A 17,117-nucleotide genomic window follows, 5' to 3' on the forward strand; every position below is an offset into this window, starting at 1 on the left:
TCTTTAGAAACCACTACTTACATCTTTCCAGTCTACTAAGCTCTCTGGTTACTTGCCCCCTAACAACTAGTTGTTCAAAATGAAGAAGATTATCCAATATAAAGAGTTCTTTATAGAGAACTTTGAAAATACTCTCAAATTTTCTTCATGCAGAAATCTTCAAAACAAGAGCCAAAGGGTTTAAAATATGTTTCTGTTTCTGTATTTGGCTTTGAAGATGTTATGTGAACTTACTGAATAGTTCTGCAGATGAAATAATAAAATGAAGTTCTGTTCTCATTCAAGCTTTTTTGTAGGATTTGAACTGAAAAGCAGCAGAATTCTTTTTTAGAGGTATATACTTAAAAATGTAATACTGAATACCATCTCAGTGTTCCAAAATATTATTGGTTGAAGGTCCTACAGTAGGTCATCTTGTGGCTGTATGTCTCAAAAACGTCTGATGTGTAATGTTAAAATTATACTGGATTCCTTCATGTCCTGTTTTAAAAAATAGGCCAATCATCAAAATAAAGTTGAAAACTGACCAGAATTCAGAAGCTTCTTCACCTAAACACTCCAAAACATTTTCACAGAAATTATCCATTGTATGAATGTTGCAAGTTCTGATGTTTGTAAGTTTTCTGCCTCAGGTCTCTTTGAAATCACTATCTAAAAGCCTACGCACTCTTGTACAGGTGTTAGGTCCAATCTGGTTGACTTCTACTGCACTACATGTGGCCCATTTGTTCTTCTTCTACTTCTTCAGACAGATGAAGTACCTTGCAACAGCTTGGTCATGGATACTTTACATCAATCGGAATTACATTACTCTTTAACACACAATTAATTATAGTTGAAATATTCTCTTCTTTTTACATTCTTTAACTTCACTGGTTTGTTTCCATTTTCTGTGCTTACTCTTACTTTTTTCTTAATAACTGCTCTTCCAGTAATTAACAGTGCCACCTTGAGACTTCTTATCATGCATTCCTTTTTTGTTGATCTACTGTCAAGGCAATCAACAAACTCTTTACTCTGTGGTTCAACTACAATTTCCTTAAAAAAAAGGACAATAAAAAATATTAATCAGATAATGGAGCTCCAGGTTGGGATATCAACAATGTGGGAAAGGATAGATTGCTTCTTACCATTAAAATTACACATGACGTTGCAAACAGGTAGGATAAGCCTGTGACAGGACTGGAATATAACATGCTGGGTGGGGGGGATTGGGCAGGTTTTGCACCTGGGTCTTCCACAGGGATATGATCCTTGTGATATGTGATTGGGATTGGAAGTGGCATAGTGACAGATTATGATGTTATGGAGGGTGGGTGGGTGATGGAAGGGTGGGAAGGATCTAGGTTAGAATGATAGGTCACCAAAGTCCTGGCAAAGTATGTACTTCTGTTGTTCCACCATGGTGTGGTATTGGGTGGCAAAGGGGGCAATCCTTTGAGGCTGGGGGTGATAGGAGTATTGGGGATCTGGGTATTGGCTTAAAGCCTTAGGTCCTTTGCAGTACCTCTCCCATGAATTCATTTCCCTCCTCATATATTCTCCAAAATCTATAGACCACCACAATCATGGACACTCCATTGTGGCTGATTACTGTGCCCCCACTGAAAGCACTTTGGCTCTCACTAACCAACACCTCCAGCCACCTACCTTTACTCTTGCCTCCCACATCAAAGATACCAGCCAATTCCTTCACCGACTACCCACAATCCCCACCCCTTTACCTTCTGGATTCCTACTCATAACTTTTGATGCCATCTCTCTACACACACCAAACATGTCCATTGTCTTACCACTACTAAACATTACCTTTCCCAATGGCCTTCAGACTGCAAACTCACGACCTCATTTTTCTTATACACATCACCAACTTTATCCTAACCTACAACTACTTCTCCTTTGAAGCAAAGGTATATAAACAAATCCGTGGCACAGCCTTGGGCACCTGCATGGCAGCCTCCTATGCCCCCCTCTTTAGGAGCCATCTAGAGGAGACCGCCGTAGCCTCCCAAATCGCCAAACCTCTAGTCTGGCTCAGATTCATTGATGAAATCTTCATGATCTGGACTCAGGGCGAGACAAGCTATCTTCATTCTTCACAACCTCTTCCTTGTGTTTCATATGGTCCTCCTCAGCCCAGTGTGTCACCTACCTAGATGTCAAAAACCTCCTCTCTGAGGGCACCATCCACACCTCTGTCCACATAAAACCCACCAACCATAAACAGCACCTTTCATTTTGTCAGCTGGCATCCCTTCCACCCCAAAAAGTGTCTCCCTTGCAGACTGGGTCCCTGCAGATGGTGTATCTGCAGTGACAAGAAGTCCCTTGCACAGTATCACGAGGGCCTCACCAAAGCCATTAAAGACAGGCGTATCCCCAACAACTAGTCTGCATACACATCTCCCATGTCACTTCCTCTCACACCCCAAATCATCTCATCAGTCCCAGGAAACAGCCACAAAGGAGTGGATGCTTTGTCACCCAGTACAACCTTGGGCTGGAACAACTGAACCACATTCTTTGCCAGGGCTTTGATTACCTATTGTCATGCCCTGAAATGAGGGACATCCTATCCAAGATACTTCCCACTCTTCCTAAAGTGGTGTTTTGTTACCCATCCATCCTCCACAACATCCTAGTCCATTACTATGCCACTCCTAATCCCAATCCCTCGCCACAAGGATCATATCCTTTAATAGGCCCTGTTGCAAGACCTGCCCAATCCATCTGCCCAACACTTCCTATTCCAGTCCTGTCACAGGATTATCCTGCCCCATCAGAGGCTGGGCCACATGTGAAAGCAGCCATATCATGTACCAGCTCTGCTGCAATCACTGCACAGCTTTTTATATTGGTGTGACTACCAACCAGCTGTCCACCAGGATAAAAGGCCACCACCAAACTCCTGTGGACAACGTGCAGCTGAACATAATATGCTTGATTTCAATGGCTGTTTCACTACCAGAGCCATCTTGATTCTCCCCTCCATCATCAGCTTTTCTGAACGGCACACATGGAAGTTATTGTTATGAGATATTCTCTGCTCCTGCAATTATCTCAGCCACAGCCTACAAAAATATACTGTCCCCACAACCTCCACCCATCAGTTTCCATCCCCTCTGTCACATCAGTCCTCTCCATCTTGTCTCTCTCATCCTCTTTGTGGGTTGCCTTCTGCCACTGCAACTGCCCATCTTTCCCTGCTCCTCTCCTTCTTTTTTGCTCTGTGTTCTCTAACTCCCTGCCCCACAATCTCCCAATGCTGTCTCAGCTGCCAGAGTTGGCAGTCATGTGGGCGTAAGGTGTGCCTGCTTGTGTGAAAGAATGTGTGTTTCTCATTCTTTTTTGATGAAGGCCGTGGTTGAAAGTTTATGCGTAAGTGTATTTTAACTGTGCCTGTTTGTAACTTAATATGTCATCTTTACTGCAAGTAGCAATCTATCTTTTCCTACCTTAAATATATTAATCAGTCTCCTAAAAATCACTTTTCTCTTTTCTGCATTTTGCTTCATAAATCAAGCCAGTCACATCATGATTTGTTATTTAATACAATTCACTGCCCTTCAGTACACTAACTCCACTACACCCCAAATTTATGAATTAGTTAACATTTTCCCATGCCCCTTTCTTCACTATGTACTTTTGCTATAAAAAACTGTGTTGTAGAAATATGAATTCTTCACTTTATCTTTCAGAATGCCACTTTCTTCTTCACTGTTGTAAGGATTTTTATTTTAGCCAAACACAAAGGTATTCCTCCTCCTTTTCTTCTTCATCTTATTCTGATTCAGATCCCATAGATATACATTTGTTACACAACTTTTTAACAAGAGTGATCTTTTACATTCATTAATGAGAAGCAGAAAGTGATTAACTAATTAAAATATATACTTCATTAAACACAGTAATTCATAGGCAATGGGCCTAGCACAAAAAGTCTCGCTGGATTTATATGGTGGCAGTTAGCACGCCTTCTCGGCATGGTTCAGTGATGAAACTAACTACATGGCAATCTATTTATGCAATGCATTTAGTAACTATTCCCAGTTGTCCACCATTGCCTTCCACTGTCCAGAAGCTTACAGAATAACATTTTCAACTTATGCACCTTATCGAAATGTCATATTTCAATTGTTTCCCCCAATCCCCATTGGTAAAATTACCAGTGTGGTTCGAAGGTACAAGTGGAACAGTTATTTGCAGTCTATTCTTAGACAGGGTGTATACATAGACAAGGAAAAAAATTAACAGATTTTCCCCGGACTTCCTAGTTAAAAATACTTTTTCCTATGTGAAAATAAACCATTTCCAAGGTGAAAACACACTTTTTATGTGTTACGTGACCCATTTTAGGAACCAAAGCTCAGCAAAAAAAACAACACATTTTGGAAACATCTTTGATGTGTAGTAACATATATGCTGCATATTTTCGTATTACGAAAGCATAAATTCGAATTCCAACAAAGGCAGCATGTTAGTTTCCGAAGCATTGAAATCAAGTTGTGATGCGCTTTTGCAACCCAATTACAGCTCAAGTCACGTAATTTTGCTAGCCAATGACAGCAGACATTCAGAGCATAGGACATGTGGTGTAGTCAGCCAATAGCAACATCACTGGTAAGTTTTGTATGTCCACCCTTGTGATTGGAGGTCTGGGAGACTTCGGGCATTCACTTACATAAGAAAATGAAACACCTACAGCCATCTTTACGATGTAATTTGTTGTATGGCTATCAGTATCAGTGCTTCAATGCACCATCTTCAGATCTATACTGATGCTGAAAGGGTTAACATCATATGTATACATGATGTATCAGAGGCCAACATCTATAACTGGTTTTCAAAGATTATCTGTAACTTCAGTGTTATCTATCCAACCATCAACTATAAACTGACAGGAGAAACAATCAGATTGAATGTCCAAAGGTATGTGTCAGCAATTTGCAATCTTTGGACATTTTATTTTGAATGTTTCTCCAGTCAGTTGATAGTTGATGGTTGGAGGGACAACATTATGGGTACAGGTAATCTATGAAACACAGTTACAGATATTGGGCACTGATACTTCATGTATATGGATGGTGTTAGCCTCAAGGCATTAGCTAAGGCATGAAGATAGCGCATTGAAGCATCAAAACTGGTGGCCATACAATAAACGACATCATAAGGATGGCTGTAGGTGTTTCATTTTCTTACGCCACTGGTAAGTAGTGCAAACGCACAAATAGGGAAAGATAATGGTTTAAATTAATATAAATTAGTACAGATAAAAAAAGCTAAGCTTTCAAATACAATATTGGTTATTTTTTGTAGCTTTGAGAAACATCACACAAATGTGCCAGTAAAATTTAAACAGTGACATAAATATCTGGTCTTCTGGGCCCAAAATTTTGCTAAGCAGCTGGTCCTGAAAGTGTTACCTTATAAATGAGTCACATGCTGTTTGATTTAAGAAATTCATAGCTCATTCTCACATGTAACATAATTCGTCTTGCATTAAAGGAAATTTACTTTGAAAATAACCACCATTCACAATATTTCCCTATAACTTGTTAGAATAGGTTCGTTTGAGCACTTGCCAGAGAGTGCCAGAAAACAGTTGCTACTATGAATGTGCAGCTACAATGGCAAAGGATAGCCAGAAAAGAAGTGTTACTGTGCATGTGCAGCTATGATGATGATGGAAGACCATGTTTAGTGTTTTCTCTGCTTAAATGCCTTTCGTCCCATTTCTGTTTGGAATTTTGTGCGCAGTAGGGCACCAGGTGACAACGAGCAGCACTGTAACATGTTGTTCGGAGTGGACATATGGACTTATTGTACTTGCAGTAATTGTTTTATCATATCCTTTCTACATAATAAATGGAAAATAAGAAAGCAAGCCTTGGCATATGATTCATTTCAAAAGTAGACTCTACAACTCACAGTACTCTCCACAAAGCACTGCAAAAAGGAATACAAGGGAATACAAATTTCTTGCAAAAATAATAAAAAAACTGTTTGTATACAACAGAACTAAGAACAAGTAAGTTTTTTGTGTCTTTCTCAAACTGCATACAAAATTAACTAGGTTATTTGTGAAGCCAAGAACCTGTGTAACGGCTTTTTATATCCTACTGCAGGAGTAAATATAAAGTCTTGTGGAGAGTTACAATGACAAAATACGTAGTGCTGCCAGTCTATAATTTACAAAAGAATGGTGCTCTGTATATTTAAGACATAAATAACATAAATTAAGAATTAACATTAAGCCTAGAGGAGGTACCAGACAAGTGTTGCAACTTGTCTTGTGATCAGAAAACATTCTGTTTCATGGAAGGCAGATTTGTAAAACCTGCTAAAGCTGTCAATACATTTGAAGTGAACCCTTTTATTCAACACTGCTGACAAAATTTGCCTGCTTATTAATTTTCAAGTAAACACTTAGATATATTCATACATATATAGTTTTATGAGATCTTATATTACATCACAAAAGAAACAGGACACCAGAGGGTACTCCAAGAGCATCGCAATTTCATAAACCATACTAAACTGTTTAATTTGGGCTAAAGTGCACATTCGCACATCTAGATTCACAATGATGTAGGCCCCAACCTGGCATTAACTTTTTAGTGTGATTTTATTTTCAGGATGCAAATTTTCTTGGAGTACCAGTACTGCACTATCTCATGTACCGTTCTCTGTTGTTGTGGTCTTCAGTCCAAAGACTGGCTTGATGCATCTCTCATCTCCAAGTAACTACTGCAACCTACATCCTCCCATACATGCTTCCATCCAAAGCTAAATTAGTGATCCTTTGATGTCTCAGAATGTGTCCTCCGACCGATCCCTTCTTCTAGTCAAGTTGTGCCACAAATTCCTCTTCTCCCCAATCCTATTCAGTACCTCGTCATTAGTTACATGATTTACCCATCTAATTTTCAGCATTCTTCTGTAGCATCACATTTCAAAAGCTTCTATTCTCTTCTTGTCCAAACTATTTTTCATCCATGTTTCATTTCCACACATGGTTACACTCCATCCGAATACTTCCCGAAAAGATTTCCCGACACTTAACTCTATACTTGATGTTAACAAATTTCTCTTTTTCAGAAACACTCTCCTTGCCATAGCCAGTCTACATTTTATGTCCTCTCTACTTCGACCACCATCGGTTACTTTACCTCCTAAACAGCAGAACTCATCTACTACTTTAAGTGTCTGATTTCCTAATCTAATCTCTTCAGCATCAACTGATTTAATTTGACTACTTTCCATTATCCTCACTTTGTTTTTGTTGTGTTTCATCTAATATCCTTCTTTCAAGACACTGCACATTCCGTTAAACTGTTCTTCAAAGTCTTTTGCTGTCTCTGCAGAATTACAATGTTGTCGGCAAACTTCAAAATTTTTATTTCTTCTTCCTGAATTTTAATTCCTTCTCCAAACTTTTCTTTTTTTTCCTTTACTGCTTTCTCAACATACAGATTAAATACCATCTGGGATAGGCTAAACCCTGTCTCACTCTGTTCTCAATCACTGCTTCCCTTTCATGCCCCTTGACACTTGTAACTGTCATCTGGTTCCTGTACAAATTGTAAATAGCATTTCACTCCCTGTATTTTACCCCTGCCATCTTCTGAATTCGAAAGAGAGCATTCCACTCATCACTGCCAAAAGCTTTCTCTCAGTCTACCAATGCTATAAAAATAGGTTTGCTTTTCCTTAACCTGTTTTCTAAGATACGTCATAGGGGAAATATTGCCTCACCATGTTCCTACATTTCTTGGGAAACCAAACTGATCTTCCCCGAAGTTGGCTTCTGCCAGTTTTTCCATTCGTCTGTAAAGAAATCATGTCATAAATTGTATTTATAACCCTGTATTCACCTGACCAGAAATCTTGTTCCTCCTGCCACTGAACTTCACTAATGCCTCCTATGTCTAACTTTAACCTATCCATTTCCCTTTTCAAATGTTCTAACCTACCTGCCCAATTAAGAGATCTGACATTCCCTGCTCCAGTCCATAGAACACATTTTGTTTTCCATAATAACGACATCCTCCTGATTAGTCCCGCCCACGGATCCAAATGGGGGTGCAATTTTACCTCTGGAATAGGACACCATCATCATTTAACCACACAGTAAAACTGTATACCCTTTGGAAAAGCTACAGCTGTAGTTTCCCCTTGCTTTCAGCCACTCGCAATACCAGCACAGCAAGGCCATTTTGGTTGATGTTACAAGGCCAGGTCAGTCAATCATCCAGACTGTTGCCCCTGCAAGTACTGAAAAGGCTGCTGGCCCTCTTCATGAACCGTGCATTTGTCTGGCCTCTCAACAGCAACCCCTTCATTTTAGTTGCACCTGCAGTACAGCCATCTGTATCTCTGAGGCCCACAACCTCCCCACAACGGCAAGGTCAATGGTTCATGGGGGGTTATTAGGTTCCTTATCATGGCATAACGCCATATATATCAGAGGATGAAAACCTGCACTTGAAACTTTGAAAACAGGCAAAATTACCCAGTAGTGGGGAATGAAACACTGTTTCAAATAAATTGATAGACCCTGTGGAAAAGATTAATAAAATCCAAATTTCTTTAGCAAACCGACAAAAATAACTTAATTTTTCTCAAGGTCAATTAATGCTTGATGGCCAATAACTTGGAAATAAAAATTCATAAAACTGAAGCTAATAACATATTTTAATCTCCTGTAACAGATATATGTTTTGTTTTCATTTGATGTGACAGCTGTAAACGAATTGAAACCATGGATCACATGGTGGAGACAATCCCCCCCATTATCCTCAAATCAGACTGCTCTGCACAAGCTAGAATCTGGCAGCCTGGACACGCCAGAAAATTTTTCTGGACTGCAGCTGGCTGCTTGCTGCTTATATCGCTAACAGCTGCTCTTCAAGTAGCCAGAAGAGGGTGAGGGCACTGCTCATTCATGACCCAACCGCACTTGCGCATGAGCCCACTGGCAAATGCTCAAATGAATCTAATGTAAACAGCTGTGATGTCATGCTCATCAAAAGCAGTTTTGTTATGAAGTGGTCCATAGTCTTTGTTCTAAGGCCCTTGACACATTTTGCTGTTGGAAGATACGTGTCTGTGTGTGTGTGTGTGTGTGTGTGTGTGTGTGTGTGTGTGTGTGTGTGTGTGAATGCATTTTCTTCATGAGCTAAGTTTTATTTTGGTATTTTTCTCTCTGTACATTTTATTGTTGCCCTATTACTTGTAGTAGTGGGATAAAGTAAAATTTTTTATTAGAGTGTCAGTTCTTACTGGAGAAAATTACAATATTTAACTGAAAACTAAAACAATGAAAAATTCCCAGAAATCTAAAAAGTTCCTGGGTTTTTCCTGGTTCTCCCCCAGACGTAAAAATTCTCGGGTTTTTCCTGTATTTCCTAGTTGTCCTGTGGTATATACACCCTGTTAGACCTAAAACCTGTCATATCAGAGGCTCACACCTAATAGGTTGGTAAAACTTTGAGGAACTCCATCACGCAGGCAGCCACCACTGGCCATGCATTCCTAGGCACTGGAAGTGTGACATGGTAGTGTTATGCCCGGCCTCAAACTGGCAATGACCTACAGAGGGCACCTCCAACACAGTACCTACTTGTGTTTGTGCACCCGGTGAGAGGGAAATAGTTCCCACAGCATTCCACCACAGACAGGTATACGAACCAGAGACAGGACAGCACGAGTCATTCAGGCTTTGAGAGCCTTCCCTGGTCCAGGTGATGGGTGTTACTCACCCCATCAAACAGTCAAAGTCAATTGCTAGAGACAACTGCCGCTACCATAAGACATCATTGGTTTCTCTCCTGGATTATGATGCTAGTTGATTTCCAGGGACATTAGCTTCTGCAGCAGCATAGTGCGTTCATCATCAGTGATATTATTCTGAATAGGAAAGTCTCGCTTTTTTGACCTCAGCTCTCAATGCTCTCATATTGAACCTAAAACCTGGACAGTTGTTGTCCTCAGACTCAGACTTACCAGCCACAAACTTAACATCCAGCCAGCGATCTCTGCTGAACTTAGTGTCCAGCAAGTGCTCACTCCCAATTTGGCTCCAGGCAGTGTTTTCCTCAGTGAACGTAGTCCTGCTCAGTGCTCTCAGCTTTCAGTGCCAGTGTGGCCTTCTTGTGATCCACAGTTATGCCTGTTACATTACTATTGACTTTAAGTCCTTACCGTCAAACCAGACTTCTATTTAGTCCAATAAACTTGTTACACCTTGGAATATGCTTTTCTTGTCACAAAGTAAAACTCTTCAATAGTAGTAGGAGCAGTAAATGTTTGCCATAAGGACACTTTATACACCTGGCCTAAACTGTAAGCATGCCCGGCATTGTGTTAAGAGTGAGGATGTGTAAACAAAGGTGAATGTGTACTGTATATTTTATTGGATGATGTGCCATAGTTGGTGATTGCAGGATGTTCTGTGCTCTTGCCAGTAATCCTTGAGTTTTTTTCTGGTGAATGTGTCCTGTAAATTTTATTGGATGACATGCCATTATGGAGAAGGCAAGAATTTCTATACCCTAGACAGTGGTCATTGAGTGTTATTACCTGATGTCCCATGATGCTCCTGTGAGAGTGAAACATGTCACAAATTAAGTAAACACAAAACCATTTTGCAACCCAGACTGTCTATTCCTTCACTCTTCAATTGTAGTTGAAGTGAATGATTGTAGTTTGATAGAGGGTTTTCCACATGCCTATTACAGCAGAAACTGTATATAACTCTAAGAGTGTACTACACGTTGTTCAGCAGATACAGCAGAAATTGGAGCTATTGTTTGAATGTATCTCTATGGGTTCCCTGTCCCCCTTGCTTGGCCTCACCCATCATCTGATGATTCTCTGGCCTTTGATCAGAGCAACCTGCAATCCAACTGTATGATAAAAAGGTTGAATTATGGGCGAACTACACAGCCCATCTGAAACCGTATTTCCTTGTCCATGAAATCATAAGGGCTGAACAGCAGTGTGTACTTCCTTGTATATGTCGGGCTGGAGATCTTTCACTACCTTCAACAGTTTAACCCTGAATCAGAACCACATGCACTTCCTAATGAGCAATTGAATACTAGTCTGTTGGAATAGTTTGACCACAAGTCCATCTTGTCGCAGCACAATGTAAGTTGTTGAGTTACCACAAACAGATCAGTCAATTATATAAGGAAGGGACTGACCAGCTTCAAGTCCTCTATAGAGATTTTAGTTTCCAGCACTGGATTTCCAAGTGCAAACAAACCAATACTGCATCACTGGTTTGGGATATGATCCTGGTTCCAACCCAGACAATGATCTTTACATGGATCTTCTAGAGCCTAAGAATCTCTCTCTTGAAACATTTCTCCTCATTATCCATTCATTACTTACCTGCTAACAGCTAGTTGTTCAAGAGGAAGCAGATAATCCAATGTAAAGAGTCCATTATGAAAAACTTTACAAATGCTATCAGTTTTTCATGTGGCAGAAACCTTCCAAAGAGAGCTAAAAAGGCTTGAAACATGTTTTCTATTTCAGTAAGTAACTTGAGAATAAAATGTGTTTGGATCTGAAACTATTGTATGAACTGGTTGTCTGCTGCATGATAAGTGACAATGCTCATGGTAAAATGACATTTATTATTACAAAAAATTGGTAACTATGTTAAATTAATGATGTAAATAAAATAGAAAGAAACTTCCACATGGGAAAAATATATTAAAAACAAAGATTCCAAGACTTACCAAGCGGGAAAGCGCCAGTAGACAGGCTCAATAAAATAACACTCAAACACACACATAAAATTTCTAGCTTTTGCTACAAATGGTTGCTTCTTCAGGAAAGAGGGAAGGAGAGGGAAAGATGAAAGGATGTGGGTGTTAAGGGAGAGGGTAAGGAGTCATTCCAATCTCGGGAGCAGAAAGACTTACCTTAGGGGATAAAAGGATAGGTATATACTCGTGCACACACACACACACACACACACACACACACACACACATATCCATCCATACATATACAGACACAAGCAGACATATTTTCTGTATATGTCTGCTCGTGTCTGTAAATGTATGAATGGATATGTGTGTGTGTGTGTGTGTGTGTGTGTGTGTGTGCGCGCGAATATATACCTATCCTTTTTTGCCTAAGTCTTTCCGATCCCGGGATTGGAATGACTCCTTACCCTCTCCCTTAAAACCCACATCCTTTCGTCTTTCCCTCTCCTTCCCTCTTTCCTGAAGAAGTAACCATTTGTTGCGAAAGCTAGAAATTTTGTGTGTGTGTTTGTGTGTTATTCTATTGTGCCTGTCTACCGGCGCTTTCCCATTTGGTAAGTCTTGGAATCTTTGTTTTTAATATAACTATGTTAAATGATAGATATCACAGAGATATTAAGCTATAAATTGGAGAACTGTATGTAACAGAGGAAGCAGAAGTTTTTTTTATTCAATGTACTAGCTGATGATCAATAGTATTAAGGACCTTGCTTGTGTGTCCATCTGCTGTCTGACACGTTGTGTGCAGTAAAAGAATGTCTTTTCTTTTCTCACACTGCTGAAAATTTAAATACTGACATATTGTCAAACAGCCATTGATGTAGTTATCTACCCTGCTACAACTGAAGGAAATAAGGATATTATTAAAAACACACGCACATACACACAAAGGTAGCAGAGATTGTAATAAATACACTTACTTCCTCATCAACAGATTTCCCTTCCATTCTTACAGCACCTGTTGGTTCACATCCTGATACACTGACTGACTGACTTGGAGGACTCTCTGCTCCTTGAAATCCTCCATCTTCATTTGAACCTTTCCCTAAAATAAGATGATACTATAACACAGGTTTCTCCTCATTAACTTCACATTATAGAAACTAAGAATTCATACTTGACTGTTATATGCATGGCAAATGTAGGCAGTAGGAACTTGTCATTCAAGTGGACTGAAGTGTTACCATCTACTCCAATGTGCAGTATATTATTTTGATTTTGTTTGATTTTAACAATGCAACAGAACTTGCAGTGCTTCTGAATATTACAGTTTACACGAGATCTGCCAAGAAATATAATATTTTCACAAATAAACAGTCCTGTTATTTACTATCAAGTAACAATTAATCCAGCATAAAATATATTCCACACTCATGCCTATAATTTCAAATATTTACATTTTCGTCCAAGAAAGACATCTCCAAATTGTGGCTGCGGACCTCGAACCATCTTTGCCCAGAGAGAACGAGGTTTAGGTTTCACATGAGCTGTGAAGCATGCTGTATCTGGATGCTGATAATCCCAAAGTGCTTGCCACATTTTCAATCCATTTTCCAGTCTAAAATTTTGGAAATCTGACTCCTTCAAGTTGTGACAGATTGGTGCAAACAGATACACAAACAACTGTAAAAGGAAATAATTGTTAGGAGACTATTATTGTCACTTTAAGAAAATTAGCAAACAAAAATACTTCAAGTGCCAGCCATCTATGCTACCAATTAGTCTAAATATGTGACACTGAAGAAGCAACTGTACTTGCAACCATATGTGCTGGAGACTAAAGTTTGTCTTTCCGTAAGAATTACCAGAAAAAACCATGTTTTCTTACAAATTTCCTCTCAGGAAATATGACTTTCGAAGTTTTAACTCAATTGTGTTCACACATTAAATCACAGAAATAATCCAAAACATACTTCTGAAAATCAAATTATCACCAGCTGCCTAGTTGTTTAAAATTACTATTCTGCCTTTTCTGTTTTAAAGATTCATCCTTTCACTCACCAGATTTTTGTTCAAGAAGATAACATCACTTATCCATTTGAAAACAATCGTAGCTAGTGCTTTGCACTTCCTATAGTGTAGAAATAGCTGAATAATATTTTATGGCTACTGCAGAAAGGTGTTTAATGCTAAAGTTTTTGATGCATACATGTTGAAACTGTTTTGGTCTTTCTGATGCAGACATCACAATTAAATAAGAACTGTGCGGCAGAGATTTAATTGACAGTGCAACAATTTGAGTTCAATTTGACAACCAGACATAGGTGTCAAACGCCTGAAAATCTTAATTAGCTTGGTACTGTTAGCAAAATAATACATAATATAATAATAGAAAGAAGATTCAGTTTCAAAGCTTAGGTTATATCTTGCAGTGAAAATAATAAGCTGTTCCAGATTTCAAATTAATTCTGGTTTTGGGAGTTCAGCGAACTTCCTGAACCCAAACCAATTCATCTTCATTCAGTATCTGGGACTATACGAACAGCTATGTTATTTTTAGATTTTGTAAAACATGGTTGCCACAGAGGAAATAGGTAACCAACAAAACTTGGTACATCAGTGTGCCAGCTGCACATTTTGAGAATGTCTACTAATTAGAAACAAAATCTAACGAAATGACAATGCAGCAATTTCATTCTTTCTAGTTCCTGGTACCTGGTTAGTGAATTTCTGGATTCTTTTTGAGCATCATTTCAAATACAACTGATAATTTATTTCATCTTCTTGATGAAAGCACATTACAGTACTATCTGTATGTGATGAATTTGTGAAAGCATAAGATTCAGAGGTGCTTCAGTATATCCCATGTTCCACTGTAAATGCCCTATATTCATACATTAAAATTAATGAAAATGAATAAATAGTAACAAGACTTGAATGTTGTGTGGTATTGCTGTCTGGGATATTGGAGTCACTGAGTTCTATTTCTTCACCTATTACTGGTTTTGGCTCACCATAATCAGTGTCACACATCTTCACTCTCTGAGACACTGTGGAGCATTGCTCATATTTCTGATTTTGAGGAGACTAATGTTCACCGTGACCAAATACTAGTGACAGAAATTCCCACACTTTTGGGATTCAAACCAGCAACCCCTGTGTCAGGAGTCACTGCACGAGCAAAAGTTAACAGCTTCAGTTATGAATGAGCAGTGTTTTCCACACCTGTTGCACACCAATGGTTCCTACAGTCACCAAGGAATATAAAATTTGAAGATTTCTTAGGAAATTGAAACCAGTCATCTAAAAATAAAAATAAAAAACTTAAACATGATTACAACTGTGGGTATTAAAATAAGTTGTATTATAAAGATCTCTGTTTTTCCTGGAATAATGTTCCAAAAACTTCTAAACCTCTTATTTTTCTCATGTTGCCTATGACTGCCAATGCAAGTATCAAGAATTTTTAAAGCTCAAGAGTAAACATATTTCATTTATCATGGTACTGTCAACACCCTTCTCATGTTATAGTTTCAGTTTGTACACTGGTGTGTGAAAGTTAAGGATGATGCTGCACTGACAACTACTGTAGCTCAATGAAACTTAGACCATACATAGAAATAACTACTACAGCAGAGAACAGAAGGTAACTGAAAGAAACACACAATGAGACAAATAGACATAACACTTTCATTCAAAGGCAATATTTATACTGCAGTCAGCATGATTTATGATATTGACCTGGATATTACAAAAACCAGGGCATGGATCTTAACGCAGAGTTTGCAGTGCATGCTCTGCAACAAGCTCCCAAGCTGACCACAAGCTTGGCATGGAGTTCCTTTGGTACAGACTTCTCATCCTCCACCACTGCAGCTGACAACTGGATGGTCACTGGTGCATGTGGATGTGCTGCAATACAACTCCCCAATGCATCCCACATGCGTTCAATGAGATTTAGGCTGGGGGAGAGGGCAGGCCAGTCCATTTGGCAAATATCCTTTTGCTGCAAGAGCTTTTGCACCTGAACAGCCTGATGCAGTTGCACATTGCCATGGTACAGTGTTGCAATAATGTTGATCAGTGAGTTTACCATGTTCAATGATTTGGAGGTCAGTACACGTGCACCATAATACCAGGACCACCAAAACGATCTTGTTCAATAATGTTCTTGGGTGCATTACATGTTCCCATCTCTCGCCATATGAGGGCACATCCAGAACCACTACTCAGACTCAATATGCACTCATCTGAGAAGAGCATGTGGTGCCACCCCTTGTCCCTAGGCTCTTTGCACAATTGCAAACATTACCGCCAATGTGCAGGTGTCAATGTAACCCAACATACTGATCACTGGGCAATGAGATCACCTTCATGCCATCACTGTGCCACTGTGAAGTATGAAACTGTGTGCATTGCAGTTCTACTAAATTTGGTTGCAACTGCATCCACTGTTGGATGTGGCTCCCTTCTTGCTTGTTGCACTATGTAGCGGTCATCTGCTACTGTAGTTGACCATGGTTAGCCACCTCTTCTTCTTTCATCAACAGTGCCTGTGGTTCAGAAATGCTCCCCTTGTATATGAAACAATGCTATGTGCAAATACCAAACTCCTGGGCTACACTCATTATATTTCATCCTTCTTCAAGTTTCCCAATGATTCTTCCCCATGGAAAGTGATCCAGATGTTGTTTCCAGGCCATATTTTAAACAAGAACACCACTGCAATGTACTGTAACTGCTTTCTGATTTGCATATGCTGCCTTTTCCTGTTCCTTCAACGACCTCATATTGTAAGATAAGCCCCATATGGCTCTATAGTCACAATGAACTGATTACATGTGATATCCAACTTTCTATGACTAACAGGAAGGCCTCTGGCAACATTCTCCTGCACTTTCATTCATTTCCATGGAGAGGTTAACATGTTATGCTACTTTATGTTGTTGTTGTTGTTGTGGTCTTCAGTCGAGAGACTGGTTTGATGCAGCTCTCCATGCCACTCTGTCCTGTGCAAGCTTCTTCATCTCCCAGTGCCTACTGCAACCTACATCCTTCTGAATCTACTTAGTGTATTCATCTCTTGGTCTCCCTCTACAATTTTTACCTTCAACACTGCCATCCAGTGCTAAATTGGTGATCCCTTGATGCCTCACAACATGTCCTACCAACCGATCCCTTCTTCTAGTAAAGGTGTGCCACAAATTTCTCTTCTCCCTAATTCTATTCAATACCTCCTCATTAGTTATGTGATCTACCCATCTAATCTTCAGCATTCTTCTGTAGCATCACATTTCAAAAGCTTCTATTCTCTTCTTGTCCAAACTATTTATCATCCACATTTCACTCCCATACATGGTCACACTCCATACAAATACTTTCAGGAACGACTTC

The 17,117-nt window shown here is 39.4% G+C and overlaps 1 protein-coding gene across 4 annotated transcripts in view; it reads right to left on the minus strand.

Moving 5' to 3' along the window:
* Positions 1-17,117, minus strand: part of LOC126278568 (protein unc-80 homolog) — a 953,735-nt gene that overhangs the window by 687,713 nt on the left and 248,905 nt on the right. For all 4 annotated transcript variants that reach the window (XM_049978772.1, XM_049978771.1, XM_049978773.1 and 1 more), the window contains exons 8-9: positions 13,181-13,406; positions 12,704-12,828 (exon numbers count right to left, since the gene is read on the minus strand). In XM_049978772.1, coding sequence (XP_049834729.1) covers positions 12,704-12,828; positions 13,181-13,406 — 351 coding nt within the window. The remainder of the gene's footprint in view (positions 1-12,703; positions 12,829-13,180; positions 13,407-17,117) is intronic.

Source organism: Schistocerca gregaria, chromosome 6 (genome assembly GCF_023897955.1).
Source record: "Schistocerca gregaria isolate iqSchGreg1 chromosome 6, iqSchGreg1.2, whole genome shotgun sequence".
In the NCBI taxonomy this organism is placed as follows: Eukaryota; Metazoa; Arthropoda; class Insecta; order Orthoptera; family Acrididae; genus Schistocerca; species Schistocerca gregaria.